At 31.1% G+C, this 17419-nt stretch overlaps 1 protein-coding gene across 1 annotated transcript; it reads left to right on the plus strand.

The window, feature by feature from the left end:
- The first annotated feature begins 13301 nt into the window (after positions 1-13301).
- LOC21404955 (transcription factor MYB93) lies at positions 13302-14834 on the plus strand. Its single transcript, XM_010089304.2, has 3 exons — positions 13302-13434; positions 13537-13666; positions 14044-14834. The coding sequence occupies exons 1-3, from the start codon at positions 13302-13304 to the stop codon at positions 14804-14806; spliced, it is 1026 nt and encodes a 341-aa protein (XP_010087606.1). The 3' UTR covers positions 14807-14834.
- The last annotated feature ends 2585 nt before the right edge of the window (positions 14835-17419 follow it).

A 17419-nucleotide genomic window follows, 5' to 3' on the forward strand; every position in this document is an offset into this window, starting at 1 on the left:
TGTATTTAAACTTTTAATTCTAATTACGGTAGTGTTTTTCTCTCATAAAAAATTTGAATAAAAAATTCTCACCAACGGTTCTCTTACCAAATTTTCATCAATGAATCAAAATCACTGACTTGAATGCATAAACCAATCAGGCCCTTTATATCACATTAGTAGAAGTTCTTCACCGCGACTTAGGAGAAAGTTATGGTTCGACCTTTTATATATGTCAAATTTTATGTTCAACTGTTTTTGTTATAATTCAAGAAAAAGAAAACTCAGTTTGCAAAGGGCTAATTAACCATGTTTGTAATTATGTGTGAAAACTGTTAGATTAGCTCTAGTTGAAGTTTAAATATTACTAGCAAGCAAAATCCAGTTCTCTTTCCCACTTGCAGCAATTTTATCCCTTTCTCTCATTAATTAACGTCTGAATCGTAGTCATTTTTACTTTCATTTATCAATTTATATATATATTTATATATATATTTTTCAATTCTTAATGAACTTATAAGCTTGTAAGATAGTTAAATGTATCCAAAAACTTGTGAAGTATATATACTTGAGATCATTTTGAGTTTGAAATAAGAATTAAAGATGCAAACTAAAACGAAATTTTCTTAAAAAACATACTAAATATGAAAACTGATAAATTTAGGGGGGACAAATAAGGGGGGAAAGTAAAATTTGGTGGCAATGGGTCTACATTTTAAAAAAAGGCCTTGGGCCCACGCCGGAGGGGGGGTACTGCGGCGGGAGGGGGGCAGCTGGGAACGATGCAGCTCCGTCTCTACTTAATTTCTTTACGAAAATTTCTGTCACAAAAAGTCACAATAACACCTTATTATTTAAAATGACATAAATAATAAGTCTCCACAAAATCATAATAAATCATTTACTTTTCTCTTTCTTTTATTAAGAAATCATGGAATATCCAAGCTAGCGAAAATGGAATATAGTTGGACAGTTCTCCGGCTAGTTATTGAAATTATTCGAATTCTTTGTTCTTCCTTTTTAAGGAAATAGGGCAACATGCATCTCATTATGAGGATAAATCTCAACTAGATTAAAACTCATTGATATTGCTTTTCTGTTTAATATATGCTCTATTTTTATTTTCCTTTTTTCTATTAATGCAACCTAGCTAGGATCCTTCTAGTAGTAATAAGGTACTTCCGAGCTTCATTTTCTTCCCTATATTGCAATTGAGAAATGTAGCATCACTATTTCTATCATTTTCTGCTTTTATTGTTAGACACGTGCACTCCACTAAAATGATATATTATTATTTAAACAGAAAATAAAATAATAGCATTTCTCATTGTAATTTTGTGTACTACATTACATGAAGTGGCCATATATATAAACCGAGATATATATAGCTGGTTCTTAAAGTAATCATTCTTGATAAAAACTCAAGGAGATACAATAGTATAGTATACATGGGAATCCATAAATCATAAGATTTTAAATTTCACATATAGCGTGATACTCGTTGGTAATGCGTTTGTAGTTCAACCAGAAGTTGTAGAAAACGATGGCTGAATACGTATGGCTCGTGAACAAGTTCTCGGGACCAAACAAGAATAAGAAATAGATATATTGAATAATGTTATCTATAATTATCGTGCTATAATAAGATATAATATTATATATACATATGCTTTTTGTTGCACCAATTAAATGTGTATAAAGATGGTTGCATATATAGTTTAATGATAATTTTACACCTAGAGTTTAAATCTGCTTCTCTTAAATTACAAAACAATTATGCATATGCCGTATATTTGCACATTAAGATAGATGTGCGCGTGAGTATATATTTGTTGTTCACTGCATCGTGAATTTGATAATCATGTTCAATTCAAACTAATCTATCGGATTGCATTTGTGTTATCCATCGGATTGTGGATTGTGTATTTCCTAATTCACGAAATCCACGAATCCATACTATATATACATTTATAAAAATTTTATAACATATATACGCATATATTACTCATAATTTTTTATCCAAGTTTATTATAATAGATCATAATGCTTCAATTTCGTTTATTATAAATATTTGTACTCGAATGTGCTATATAAATTGGATTTATTTGAATTTTTATGTTATGGTATGCTAATTTTATAGTGAATTTTATGAGAATAGTACAAAAATGAAAGTACAAGAGTTTTAAATTTAGAGACGCAAATCATAGGCCCAATCTGCTAATCTGTGAAATTCGACGTAGGATTGGATTAGGGGAATTTTGAATTGATAATTATAAAAGGATTAAAATTACAAAATTTACCATGAGTTTAAACTTTTACTTCTTATTCTTGATAAATACTCTTTTTTTAGTGTAATTATTTGATTAAAAAAGTTATGAATTAAGAGTTATAAAGTATAAAAATTCTGATCTATGCACTTTAAAATGGTATTTGTCAAGATTACACTTTCTCAACTCAAAAGTTTTACATTAGATTACAGATTGACATGTAATCCATGAAATCCCATCAGTTGGTCTTGGACCAGTAGTGTCCTCTGTTGCTAGGGTAGAGGCTTAGATTCCAACGGCTCGAAAATTTAAAGCGTTAAATGTTAGAATTAAAAGTTCAAAATTATTTTATAAAAAAGAAAAAAAAGAGATTTGATGGTAGTGCCAATGACCCTTAAATTTGTTTTGAAACAGTAACCATTAAATTTTTGGACACCAAATACTAATTACATTCGAGGTAATAATAATCTTTTCCTTCAACATATCTTGGAAAATATAGGGGTTTAGATTGGATTTTTTTATTGATGTTGATTTTCCAATTTGGAATTGTACGTAGAAATGATTGCCAGATTATTGAACTCTTTATATATAAATATGTATATGTATATATATATATATATGCATGTTTAGAAGCATATTACTGTTTATTTGGCGAGTTTAAACCATAATTCAAATCTTTTTGATATAGTATATTTTTTTCCTACAAAATTTGAAATTTTGTCAATACGGGTATTTTGTCTCACAAATTACTCATTGTCCGATACTTAATTTGTCTCTTAACTGTTCCTTTTCTAGTGTACGTAATATATGTATGTCTCTCGACAGAGAAAGCCATTTGATAGAGGATTAAGTTACTAGTTGCATTTAATATCAATTATTCTTTTTCAGTTTATTTAAAATATCTCTCTCAACAAAGCAAACCTAGAGCTAGGTCCTCTTTTTACATATACATACAGACAAATTTTCAAATGTATCTTTTACATATACATACAGACAAATTTTCAAATGTAGCCACGTTTTCATGCCATTAATTAATGTAAAAGTTTAATAACATGACGCGGTAAGAATCTAATTTTATTAATTATTATAAATAATTTTTTAATTAAATATTTAATTTATTACAACCGTCAAATTAATATCTTGTTTTCAAAATTATGACACTTACTGATGAATAAATATTAAAAATACCATTAAAACTCTGTAAGTATATTTTGCACGTTCCTGTTTTCTGTTACATTTCAGCATCCAAATTAATGAGTGTGTGCCAGTGCCACATATATACGTCGTCATATATAGGTAGGGCAGTAATATTTTTCTACAGAAATATTGTACAACTACAACTATTCCTACAAAAGTTGGTGTGAAAACTGCAGTCAGTTAGTGACCAAATTACTGAGATGATCCTCAAATTTAGGTTCCATCCACATACACATTTGTATATATCAAACAATTATCAACTGTCAATGTCACTATCTTTTGTTGTCACTTTTGTTATTAGCTTTATATATAGCTGTTATGTGATGTCACTGCCGATAGAAGTTAAGCCAACAAATAAAAATGTAGTAGTTGATGCCTAAGACAATGATTTTGGAAGTAAAATAATTTCTATAAATTACTTTCTATATATAGAGCAGCATTATGGTATAGAAACCCCAAAGAAAGAAAAAATATATATTCTAAGTGTAGCTAGTAATAATAAATATCATATATTGTTCCAAAAAAAAATATCATACGTATTTAATTACCTCTTCAATTCCACTATATTGGGCATAACGGTTGAGAAAAACTGTACCCTAGAAATGGTGGTCAACATATAATCAATCAGGAGTGATCAAGAAGCTTTGAGCACTAATTTTAAGGTTGATAAAAAGTTGATTTACATAGTTTGGAACGACGACTTTGAAGTCTTTTTTAATTAGTCTGTCCTTTCAGAATTTAAAAAAAAAAAAAAAACTATTGTTAATGATTGGTAAAACAGTCGTGGGAAAATAAGAAAGAAAATTAGCGGGTTTGAGATGTAAGGAATATTTTTTTTTAAGGTGTTTATTATTTTCCTCCACAATAAAAGTTTGCTAACCAAATTTTGTGGCAAATTATGATCTGGTTCATATTAAACCTGGAGGTATTTAAATTTGACCATCAAATTTAACCGATTTGAAGATATTAAAAATGAGCACCCTAAACGCTGAAACGCCCTCATATCCAAACATGAGGTCTGGTGGTGTACACCAAGAGAAATTATTCATGTACTAATTACACACATTTCCATATTAAATATTTATATATTCTTTCTAGATTCTCAGTACGGGACTTTCAGTTTTTCATCATCTCATAAATATTATAATTTCCCAACAATAGTAATACATTTAAGTTTTATTAATTTTACACTTATTAAAGTTATCTATCTTACTTGTTAAATGACTAATGCAGTAGTTTTGGTCAAGATCACACTAAATAAAATTATCTTACTTATGATATTGCACAAAAAAAAAAAAAAAAGAACAAAAAGAGCACCTCAGGAGAAAGACAACCTTGCCACACGTAATTATCGTTGAAAAACGGTAAAGATATGATGAAATTAGCACAGATTTTGCAGACCCCACATAAAATTTTTTTATGCTTTGTATCAATAAAGCTGCTAATGTGAATGGTTTCAAAGGAGAGAAATTAAGTTGGTGTCTACGTATGATATTCACATATATATAGAATTCACGTGTATCAGACGTAATGGTAGTAGTTTTATTATAAACCATTTTCTGGTTGTCTTCCTGTTGCATGTCTATTAATTAATTACCTTGTTTTTTTTTTTTATATATAATTTTCTTATAATAGTCTTATCTTATTATATATGATCAATCAAGCACCTAAGAATATATTCATTATTGTAAGTCGTAACTGTCGTTGTCATTCAGTAGGAACAATAAAGAAATTGCATGCATTAGCTAATCATATACATATATATAGGACTATACGTACAAACACACGAACTGCATGTATACAATATATGCATACATATATATATGTATGTATTAAATCTTCTGTTAGAAAATATTTCATTTTAATCGACTTGGAAGATTTGATCAACCAGAAAATACATTTGGTTTGCTACGTTTCTTTTTCCTCCGAACTTTACTCCTCTCTCTCTCTCTCTCTCTCGAACTTTCTTTAGGAAAGTCAAACAACTAATGCAATAGTAGTCAAAACTACAATATCTTCAAACCTAGCCTACGTGTATAAATTAGTTAAGTATAATACGGGAATTGTTTTGTTTTGCCATGGAGATTCACAGACGAAACCGTTATACGTGGCACGAGAAAGTGTAGAAAGTCTCAGTTTAGATGTATATTGGGTAGAAACTTAACAGAGAAAGCAAATCAGTTGTTTAGCTGACACTAAACCTATATGCTTTATTCCTCCTAATTAATATCACTGTCTTTAGGTGACATCATTGATATATATATATGTATTTATATATATTTGAATTTCAGGATTTATTTATTCATTAAACCATCCCTTTTGATGTGAGATGTTGATCCACCCGACAAAGAAATGTAGTCCAACAAGCAATCTCTGATCTCTCTCTCTCTCTCTCTCTCTCTCTCTCTCTCTCTCTCTCTCTCTCTCTCTGTGTGTCTCTGAGGGCCAGTGAAAGATATTTCACTATTATATCTTTCGTGAAGAAGGTGTTAAGAGGGGTTCTTTTTCTACCTTTCTCTAACTAAATTCGAGAATCTTTTAACTCGAGGTTTTCTTGAGGTTAAAGCTTGTGCATACCGACGTGGAAAATGAGGTAAGAGGGAAAACGAGAGGATCATAGTGAGTGGGACCCAATCTCATCGTCCTTTTTCGGTTTGATTGTACGTGGCTATTGATGTGATATGTTTCACACGAGTTTAGGTTTGATTTTGATATTATACAACAATTTATGATATTCATGTATAACAAGAGTAGAATTCATCCCCCTACGATAAAACCTCACTTACAAAATGGTGGTAGATAGATCGGATCCGCCTCATTTGAATAGCGGAATTTTAACCCCATAAAAATAAATATGGGAAACAAGAAATATGTTCTTAATTCAGGAGAATATAAACTAAAGACTCTTATGTTCTGAGCTTATACAAGAAATAAAAAGAAACGTATTTAGAACAGTATGTTTCTTACGTACGTAATTGTGCACGTAAGCATGCATATATATATATATGTATATATATATATATATATAGACTTGCACTGCGTGCAGATCAATATTCCCAAGTCTTTAATGTATTAATTATTAGATGGTAATTCTATATAATAAGAATAATACATTTAGATATCAAAAAATCGTGTCTGACATTACTTATACGTATACATAGTGTTCGAACAATAGGTATAAAAATGTAGCATCACACAAATACACAATTACACAATTTTCTCTAATTTGGTGTATGATCACTAAGTCAAACGGCATGAAATGAGGTGAAAAAGGACTTGAGTAATTTAGTCCACTAGCTAATATCATACCTAGCAGCCTTTGTATTCAATCTTAACTGTCTTCTATCGTAGAAGTGTTGGGTTGATATTGGAAGTCCTTTAGCGTGATCAACTTTCATTAGGGAAAAAAAACATCAGGTTTTGTATACATCTTTCATGGTAAATTAATGATACAAAAGAATTAAGGGGTAGAGAGATTCTCTGGTGATTAAATAATGTTGAGAAAGCAAAATTTTACTAACGCATTAATTTATTATACCCTCAATGCAGTGTGTGAATAGTGCATCAAGTGTCAACAAATTTCTGCCTACCATATAAGAAATTATATATAAACATTTTATTAATTAACTTTGTACAATATTAATTACTCTTGCTTGTGATAAAAGTCTCATATTTTTCTTTAACTTAAACGATTACTTACCAATATCTTCCACCCTCTTGAGGAAATGAAAATAGTGATATAATTAAATATCTATTTTCTTTCTTGTACAGGACAAAGGGGAAAGGACGAAGAGCCATCAACAAATGCCATTGACGGGTTCTTCATGGCAAGGGAAGAACGTCTTTAGGGTTTCAAAATGGAGTGGAATTTGGAGCGTTTGCCGCACCAACTTCTTGTCTAACTTAGCTTCATGGTCAAAAGTGTCACATCCTAATTTCATGTCCTTATCCTGGTGTAAGTATTGTGATATAACCAAATCAAGTTTTTCTGTCAAGTACATTATTGATCTTCATTTGGTATGAGAAAATATATTTTGCTGATCAATAAAATAATGAGGAACAAGCTGTTATTTTATCATAGATTTTAAGTTTAAATTTTGGCAGACGTACGTGTCTATCAAACTACATTGTTTATATAGTACTATCTTATATTTTTGTATTTAATAGGTACGTTTTTAATATGTCTAAAGTTGGAGACGGAATAAATTCATAGAGTAGAGAGGGAGGTTATTATGAGCAATGTGCTTAATTGGAGTGCCCAATGAATGAGCATACGTGGAAGAGACTCCAACACGATGAATGACAAGTGACAAACCAAACTCTCAAAATATAATTAGACAATATTGGAGGAACAATTAGTGATGAGCATTTTTTTATAGCACATATTTTTTCCTATAAAAAAGTGATAGAATTGAACCTATGCTACACTGACAAATATATATATATATATATATATATAGGCAAAGTCTTAAATCTAGCAACCATACAGTCTAACTAATGTATCTTTTTTCATATGTACATGTAACATCTTTGTTCACCGTATAATTTTTTTCGTATGCCCATGTAACACTCAATATTACATGTGTTGGATAACATTTCGATTTAAAGATTAAACTAAAACAAACTGAGTGTTACACACAAGTACAAGTGATTCTATACAGACATAAAAAAAGTACACATGTCTGCCTAGTCTAGGTACCGAACTTAAGACAATTCTTGTGTGTGTGTGTGTGTGTGTGTTCTGTTTGGCTTTGATTCTTGAAAGCTAATTCAGCATCCTGAGCTTCAAAATATTTTTTGAAGTTTCAAATATTTTTTTAGAAGAGCTTTGGCCTCCAAATAACTTTGGTTAAAGTCACAAAATATGAAGACTAAAAAAAAAAAACTCTTTTAAAAGTACCATATAAAACTTGTATCAAAGTAATTTTAATTAGTAAGAATTTCGAAATTTTACTATTAAATTATTTGTCCAATCAAACCTTTTAAATATCATTTTTGTCACATTAAACATTATAAAAAATATGGATACAAACAAAAACTTAAAACCGATAACTTTTACCTTTTCTCTAATACTAGACCAGAAGTGAGCAAAAAATATTCTTCTTGCTTAGACATATTGGACCATTAGAAGAAGAAGAAGGAAGTTTCTTGAAATTAAGTAATATATATATATATATATATATTTTTTTTTTACAAATATTTTCCTAAGATTACAATATTCTTGTACATGTAATTAGCAGCCCTTCATGGTTTTGTTCTATTATGAGTTGTTATTTTATATATACGGATAAGAAAGAAATACACTTATGGTTTTCTTGGTAATTAGGTGTGTACAACCCTTTTTCTTTTTCTTTTTCTTTTTCTTTTTTCAGATAGACTTAATATTATTGCTAACGTGTACTTTATATTGGTTGAGTTGGATGTACTGTGTATTCAGAGTGGACATCAATTTTTAAAAAATTGGTCATTATTTAAAATAAGAAGATGAGATCCAGAAAAGTCGGAGATGTATTTGCTAATCTAATTTATTTTGATAAGGTTGTAATGTTTTTGTGTCTTTCTCATTCTGAGCACAAAATAAAACCAAGGTAATAATTAATCTCAAGCATATATATTATTGATGAGATAAAATTCAAATAAAAATCTACTAAGACAGGCATTAGAGGGTAAAAAAGGATCCATATATATTCTCAAATCGTAGGAGCGAGCAATATATTAATAGACATATATAGTCAATCATATTGATGATAAAAAAGCTGACAATTGAGTGGGGACGTTGTAGTAATACAGAGGAGTTCATGAATTCATTTCGTTTTGTTTTTTGTTTCGTTCCTTTCCTTGCAATAAAGGAACTAAAGTCGATTGAATGAGAAAGTACAAAAGCTAAGGCCAAAATTGCATATAGAGGACCCAATTGATTTTCATATACGTGACAAAATATGAGAGAGAGAGAGAGAGAGAGAGAGAGAGAGAGAGAGAGAGAGAGAGAGAGAGAGAGAGAGAGAGAGAGAGAGGGAGAGGAACCATCAACCATGCAATGAGTGACGAAAGAAAGGCCCTTCTGTAGCGTGCATGGGAGGAGTTTCTCTGACCAACCAATGATATGCCACCTGTTCCTTGACGTTGACTTCCACTTAAATTGGTCCTTATAATAAAATTCCACCTCGTCGCACCCACAAATAATTATCAGACACGTACATAACTATTTAGTACCTCTTTTTTTTTTTTTCCTTCTCTTGTCCCTTTGGATTTAGGTTAATTAATGAAGGGACAGCTGGCTTAACTATGTTAGTTAATTAGGAAACAAGGATTTAATGAACCAAATTGATGTAGCAGAAGTTTAATAAGAAAAATTAAAACATTAATAAAAGATAAAAGGATAGACCACAAATATCAGGAAAATTGCTTCAAGATCCATTGATTGACACAAAATATCAGAAGTTGACAATAAATAAAATTCGTTGATTCAAAACGAAAAACTGAGAGAAAACTAAAAATTTTTATTAATCAGAACTGATTTTCAGAGGGCATCTAAATATATAGACAATATAAAAACAAGAAACTAATCTATTATTCTATATTTAAAAAAAATAATAATAAATATGAAATTTTCTAAAAAAAAAGGTAAATTTTGAACTGGAAACAAAAATTGAAACTACCAGACATAAGGAATAAGAAAACGTAATCGGACCTAGAATATAAAATTTCTAGATCAAATCATAATTACATTATAATTGAAAAAAGCCTTTTTGAAGGTCTAAAAGATGGAGTTTGCCTAGAAATTGTCGCACATCACGGCTAAGCTATGAGTCTTGTTTGTTGGCACATTTTCACCCCAAAAAGCACATATTTTTAGTCCAAATATGACACCGATAAAAGACCTTATGAAAACTAAAATTTTATTTATTTGACTTTAGGGTGATCCCTACACACCATAAAAGCTAAGTCCGAATCACAAACAATCCTCAATTAGTAGGAATTGTGAATTGATATTGGAGACATTTAAAAACCCATATATAACCCCAATGATTTAATATTGAAGTATGACGTTAATTCCAAACAATCCTCAAAATACAGAGATACAACTTTTTGAATAACAAGTTTGCTCCGGAAATCGACCAAAATTTTAACTCATAACGGCTCTTTTTATGCGATGTGCTTTCAGTCCAACTGATCTACTCCATGTTATATGTTGCTCGCATTTGGACCAGCTTACATTATTTCGAGCAATTTGTTTCACTACAATGTCATTTACGACGACATTTTTTGCGACGACAAATGTCGTCGCAAATAATACAATATTTTCGACGATATGTCGTCGTAATTACTCCTCGTTAAATAAAATAATCATGTCGTCGCTAATAACTTAAATGTCGTAGCAAATAATTTTGAAGCGCAAATTTCAATGGCGCGGATTTTTTCCGCCATGGTAATTCATTTTTGCGACGACAAGTCGTTGCAAATAATAAGATATTTGCAACGACAAATGTCATCGCAAATAATTTCGTGTTATTTGCGACGAAATTTTCTCTTTGTCGTCGCAAATAATCTTTTTAAGATTTCACTAAAAACTAAACGTGGGAAAAATAATTATTTGCGACGACATTATGTCGTCGCAACTAATTGCCAACTGTGATGTATTTGCGACGACATTTTAAATTTATTTGCGACGACATTGTCGTCACAAATAAGTCTGATATAATATACCATATCTAATAAGTCTGATCTAATATAAAATCGACCAAAATTTTAACTCATAACTTCTCTTTTTATGCGATGTGCTTTTAGTCCAACTGATGTGCTCCATGTTATATGTTGGTCGCATTTGGTCCAGCTTAATTTATTTCGAGCAATTTGTTTTCATTTCCTCCTCGGACTTACTCAGGATCATAGTGCAAAATGGCTATAGGTTTAATGCTATAGCTTAGCCTAAGATGATCAAGTTTTCTCTCACTGTAAAAGCTTTAAGCATGAATCACAATAACTGATCCTACTTAATTGAGCAAACCTTAAACAAGTGAAAGTGTTTAAATGCATTCCACTTTAATTTAGGGTTAGACTTCTACCAGATCATAACATGAATTTCAAAATTCAGTTTTAGATTCTTTGATTTTAATAGAAATATATAGCACAATATTTATTTTACACCAACATAAATATTTCCACAACCATATGTTGTAGACTGTAGGCACACAAGCCGTCCACTCACTGCGCGCACGCCCACTGTGTAGGAGAGACAATTTTAATAATTATAATTACTTCTAAGAGTTATGCCGGAGAATATTTCGAACTAGCATGAGAACCAAATGGACTCATATAATTTAAGCTCCGGATATTTAATTAAGTAACTTACAATAAAATTAATTAAAAATATTAACTTTAATTTATTCCTTTAAAAAATCAAAGTTGCACTCACAAATTAAATGAGCATTATTTAGAAGTTTTAAACAATCGACTCATACAACAATTCCTTTTAAGTTGACCCTTCACAATAATACTCCTAGTTAGAATGTGGTTATTTTTTTTTTTTTTTCAAATAATATCTCTAATTACATCTTTGTCTTACGTCTTAATTTGAACCCAGAAAGTTTATTGGCAACAGGTCGGCACAAAGTGATTCATCATGCTCAAACACGTGCTGATCATTCGTTAGCTATGCTTTATAAATCATGAAATTCCCACAAATGGAATGAGAAGTGGGTCCTCGTAAATGATCAAGACCTAGCAAATAACAAAAGCCCCCGTCCTCATATGGAGTTTGGAACCAAAAGCAATCTTCCTATAAATTAAAACATAAGGGATAAACATGGTATTTTGAAAAAACACAAGAAACATTTTAGGCATGTTAATAATAAGAGAGATGTAAAAGTGATATTTTGACTACACAAGATAGTGTTTAGTTTCTTTTTTTCATTTATTTTTTTATGAAGTTGTATATAATTGTGAGTGTGTGGGTACACTTTGTTAAGTGAAAATAGATAATTATTTATTAATTCCCTTAATGCAAAGTGTGCTTTATATCGTATTGTTGAGTACTATAATAGTAAAATGCATAGAGATTCTAATTATTCAATTTGATGTTTATTTGGGATATATGAGTGACAGCCGCATCATTTATTGAATTTGATGGAAATTTGGGATATATGGTCATATATATGCCCTTCTATAAAATAATGCCTATCAAACAATTAACCTGCTCATGTGACATTTTCCAACTTCTGGCGTAACACTATCAACACAAACTTGTAAATTGACATTGCATGAATATAATAATAATATCTGGCCATCGTATGGATGATGAGTAATCAAGAGTCTTGTCTTAGTCGTATGTGTTTTGTGGGGCATATTTGACTATTGAGCACAAAATCGATTGTCGTCTACCTACGATTAATACAATCAGCACATATTTTCCTTCTGATTGGAAACATGATAAAGACTTTCATAGGGAAAAAATTTATAATATGGGACACCAAACAAAAAAAAAAAAAAAGAGAGAGAGAAAGAAAAACTTTATCATGTAATATGCTCAAACATTATGATTTTAACAAAACCTATATTAGGGGCAGGTGTTAGATATAAAGTTTAATTTTAAAATTTTATATATATCATACGGAGCTAGGTATGTATATTATTTTTGTCACATATACTTACTAATATATAAAATAGAAAAGTAGTGTGTAGTTGTTATGCAATCAAATTGGAAACTAGCACGTCAGTCAGCTTCAATGTGATTGGGGGGGACAAGACCGTGATGGCTATATAAATACAAAGGTGTAGTTGATGATTGGATTGGAGGGAGGCAAAGGCAGCCAAAAATCTTCTCATCTTAGAAATTAAAACATTAGAGAATAGATCATCATGGGAAGATCTCCTTGTTGTGACGAGAGTGGCCTCAAGAAAGGCCCTTGGACCCCAGAAGAAGATCAGAAACTTGTCAAGTATATACAAAAACACGGCCATGGAAGCTGGAGAGCCCTCCCTAGACTTGCTGGTAAATAAACATTTATTACCCCACATAAAGTACTACACAAATTCTTTCTCTCTCTCTCTCTCTCTCACTCTCACAGACGGTTTAATATTCCTTTTTGTGCAGGGCTCAATAGATGTGGCAAAAGTTGCAGACTAAGGTGGACAAACTACTTGCGGCCGGATATCAAAAGAGGGAAATTCTCCCAAGAAGAAGAGGAAACGATTCTGAACCTCCATTCCATCCTTGGAAACAAGTAATTATTCAACATCCTTATAATAAGTTGCTCTTTTAACTTATGCATTAACACCAAAACTAATATTGTTTTCTAGGACTTGTTGCAAATTGATTTGGCCATTTGCTAGGGTATCATGTTGTACATGCTTATCATCTCTCTGTCTCTCTCTCTCCTTTTTTTTTTTCAATGATGATCGTCAAAGTGGCCAAATATGCTTTAGATTTAACGATACTTATTTAGTTATAGGAAGCAAATAAGGAGTACTATTGTGCTTATTTTATTCAATCAACCTTTGAAAGAATTTAAACCATTTAATATATTGAATAGGATTCAAAATTTTCTCCACAAATTAATCTAATTTCTTTTCCACTTTTTTTGTTTTGGTTATTAATCAGATGGTCAGCAATTGCGGGCCACCTACCCGGCCGGACGGACAACGAGATAAAGAATTTCTGGAACACCCATCTGAAGAAAAAGCTAATCCAAATGGGGATTGATCCAATGACTCACCGTCCGAGAACGGACATCTTCTCAAGCTTGCCTCATCTCATAGCCTTGGCCAATCTCAAAGAGCTCATGACCATGGACCATCCTTGGGAAGAGCTACAAGCCATGAGATCTCTCCAAGCTGACCAAGCTCTTCAAATGGCTAAACTCCAATACTTGCAATATCTCCTCCAACCTCCAAACCCCCAAAACAACAACAACCAAATGATCAACATGCCGGACCAGTCCCTCAACAGTCTCCAATCTGTCCAATATGATTCCGTTCCTTTCGATAATTTGCCGGACTTGTTGCAAATCTCGGACCAGACAACACCACTACAGCTCATGAACAAACAACAAGTGGTTGATCATATTATTCAGGCACAAGATAATTTCACAGTAGGGTTCAGCCAAGCTGGGGATATTGATAATGATGACCACATCATGATGAATATCTTTCCAAGTTCCTCATCATGGGTTAACCCTAATTCTTCAGCGAGTTCGACTCCTTCACCTCCTACGGCGGCGGCGGCGGCAGTGGAGGCCACGTCCTTGAGCAATCTGCAGGGCGGTGATGCTTGCAGTGCGAATTCGAGCTACGGAGAAGTGGCTGCCCCTTCTGTTTGGCCTGACCTTCTCCTTGATGACACTTTGTTTCAGGAGGTTGCTTAATTTTATATCCTTTATTTTCTTTGTTAATTATTCACCACATATAATATAGTACGTACTACATATTTAGATATTATATTCTCTATTATTATGTCATATCTATACTGTTCATATAATATGTACAATTTTACCGGTGAGAGGCCTTGGATGATTAGTTCTTAGAATGTTGCTGATGATATGATGCAAGATCTTCGGGATGTGCTTGCTAGGCTCCTAATTTGCTAAGGATAAAGGAATAGGAGGAAAAAAGAAAAAAAGAAGAAGAAAAAAAAGAAATTATTATATTACGTCAAGGACATACTGTAGTACTTATTATATGTGTTATAATTTTGATTAATATACATAGATCTCTATGCTTCCAAAACAGTGTTCTTCTGGTTATTATTATTATATTTATTGTCTCTCTCGTTCTCTCCTTCAAATTGACTCCATTTTCTTGATCTATTTATTTTTGGTTCTTTATTGTTTAAACATTAGGCAAATGAGACTAATACTCCTTAGAATGAATGAGGCTGGATTTTTACCTTGACTCTTAATTAATATATGAATTTTTACTTATTACTCTTGACTAATATACTCTTTAGTAAAATAATTATATTAATCAAAAGGATATTAATAAAGAGTAAGGGGTAAAAATCTAGACTTATACACTCTAAACGTAAGATCAATAATTTCCTCTTAAATATTTCTTGATGTTAATGGCGACATTAGACAACAGAGTGCTAGTATTCCTATATATAGAGCATAAAACAGGAGTGGGTGCTAAAGATGGGCTAGCCTAGATGACTGAAATTGCAATGAAGTCGTATATTTGGATAGTGGCAGCCATAACTTCGTATGAATTCTAATAGAACCATTAAAGTCATAGCTTTTGGAATAGAAAGACATGCGATGATAAATTTTAAAAGTTAAAATTTCTAGACGAATATGTGACTGATTTTAATCTAATGGCATGCAACCACCATTATTTGGCTCACGTAGTTCCGAAGTGTAAAAGAATGACGCATATGAAAACAAGATAACCAAGTTTTCGAAAACTTTTATTAATCAAACTCTTAAAACAATTTTAACATAAAATGTCTATTTGTAAGAGACAAACTCTAACTCAAATTTAAGTCGAAAGTAAACTCAATTTCTAAAATGAAAACAAATCTAATTCCTAATAATTTGAAATCAAATCTCATCATAAAGTCCTAAAAGATTAATGATTAAATTATACTCCTAATTGTAAATTTTCTTAAGAAATTATAAAATAATCTCCAAATATTTTCAACTTTTGCCTTGAGTCACTAGTAATATTTCCTGAAGACAACTAACATCCTAAGTTAATGTAACAAATTTCTTTGCCGCGTTATGCATCTACGAATATATATTTTCACTTTCAAATAACTAACGTCTTAAGTTTATTCCAATATTGGATTATATTAACTTGATTCTTTACATGATAGATTTACATTCTCAATAATCTTCTCTTTGAAATTCAATTATATATGCTTTTCTAAATAAACTTATGTGTTTTCGCTTACACAAGTAAACTCATTCAACTGTGGTTAACATATCAAATTTGTGCTCATAATATAATTTTGATTAGTTTGTCTTCTTCAAAGGAAAAAGAAGATTAATGAGAAACGAATTTATTTATTTAGTGTGTTTAATTTCCGGTGTTCATAATCGAGTCTCCACGTTCACACATAAAACTGATAATTCTTCTTTTATAGTTTCCTTCTGCTCCACTTTGGTTTTAACATTAGATTAGTACAAAAGTAGAATATGTACTTTTCTATTTATTTAAAACTATCATTCTGGGGTTCATTGACCAAACAATTTCGACCCTGCACCGGCTACTAACCACTCTTGTGGATACAATGGATTCGGAGCTCGATTTCTTCTTTGGAAGACAAAACAACATTTAACCTTGAGAATTAACTCTTTGTCTTTCCATCACGAAGACACAGAGAGAGTTGACCATGTCATAAATGTCAACAAGTGACGCAAAAAGGATTCTCTATGATAAGAGAGGGACCCCAAAGTAGTTATGACTTGGGAAGCACCAAATAGGATTTTAGAATTTGGAAATTTTCTGACTTTATAGTCAAGAGATTCGACAGCTAATTGCCACCAAATGTGTTTCTCTCTAGACTATAGAGTTCTACCGTGTTGTAACTTTAGACTGTAAAAACTATATATAAATATATATATATATATACACACACACACACATATATAAGGGCATGTGATTTTAATGGCTAAATATCAGATAATTGACCAAAATAATTTATACAAATTAATGAGATTGACCAAAATAATTTATAGTCAAGAGATTCGACAGCTAATTGCCACCAAATGAGTTTCTCTCTAGACTATAGAGTTCTACCTTGTTGTAACTTTAGACTGTAAAAACTATATATATATATATATATATACACACACATATATAAGGGCATGTGATTTTAATGGCTAAATATCAGATAATTGACCAAAATAATTTATACAAATTAATGAGATTAGATTGTTATAAGCCACACTATCAAATTTCTATACATAATTGATTGTAACTACCAATAGGAACGTAAATATTAAATACTTGTAATTATATATATATATATATATATATAT

The sequence above is a fragment of the Morus notabilis genome, unplaced genomic scaffold, assembly GCF_000414095.1.
Source record: "Morus notabilis unplaced genomic scaffold, ASM41409v2 Scaffold697, whole genome shotgun sequence".
Classification (NCBI taxonomy): domain Eukaryota; kingdom Viridiplantae; phylum Streptophyta; class Magnoliopsida; order Rosales; family Moraceae; genus Morus; species Morus notabilis.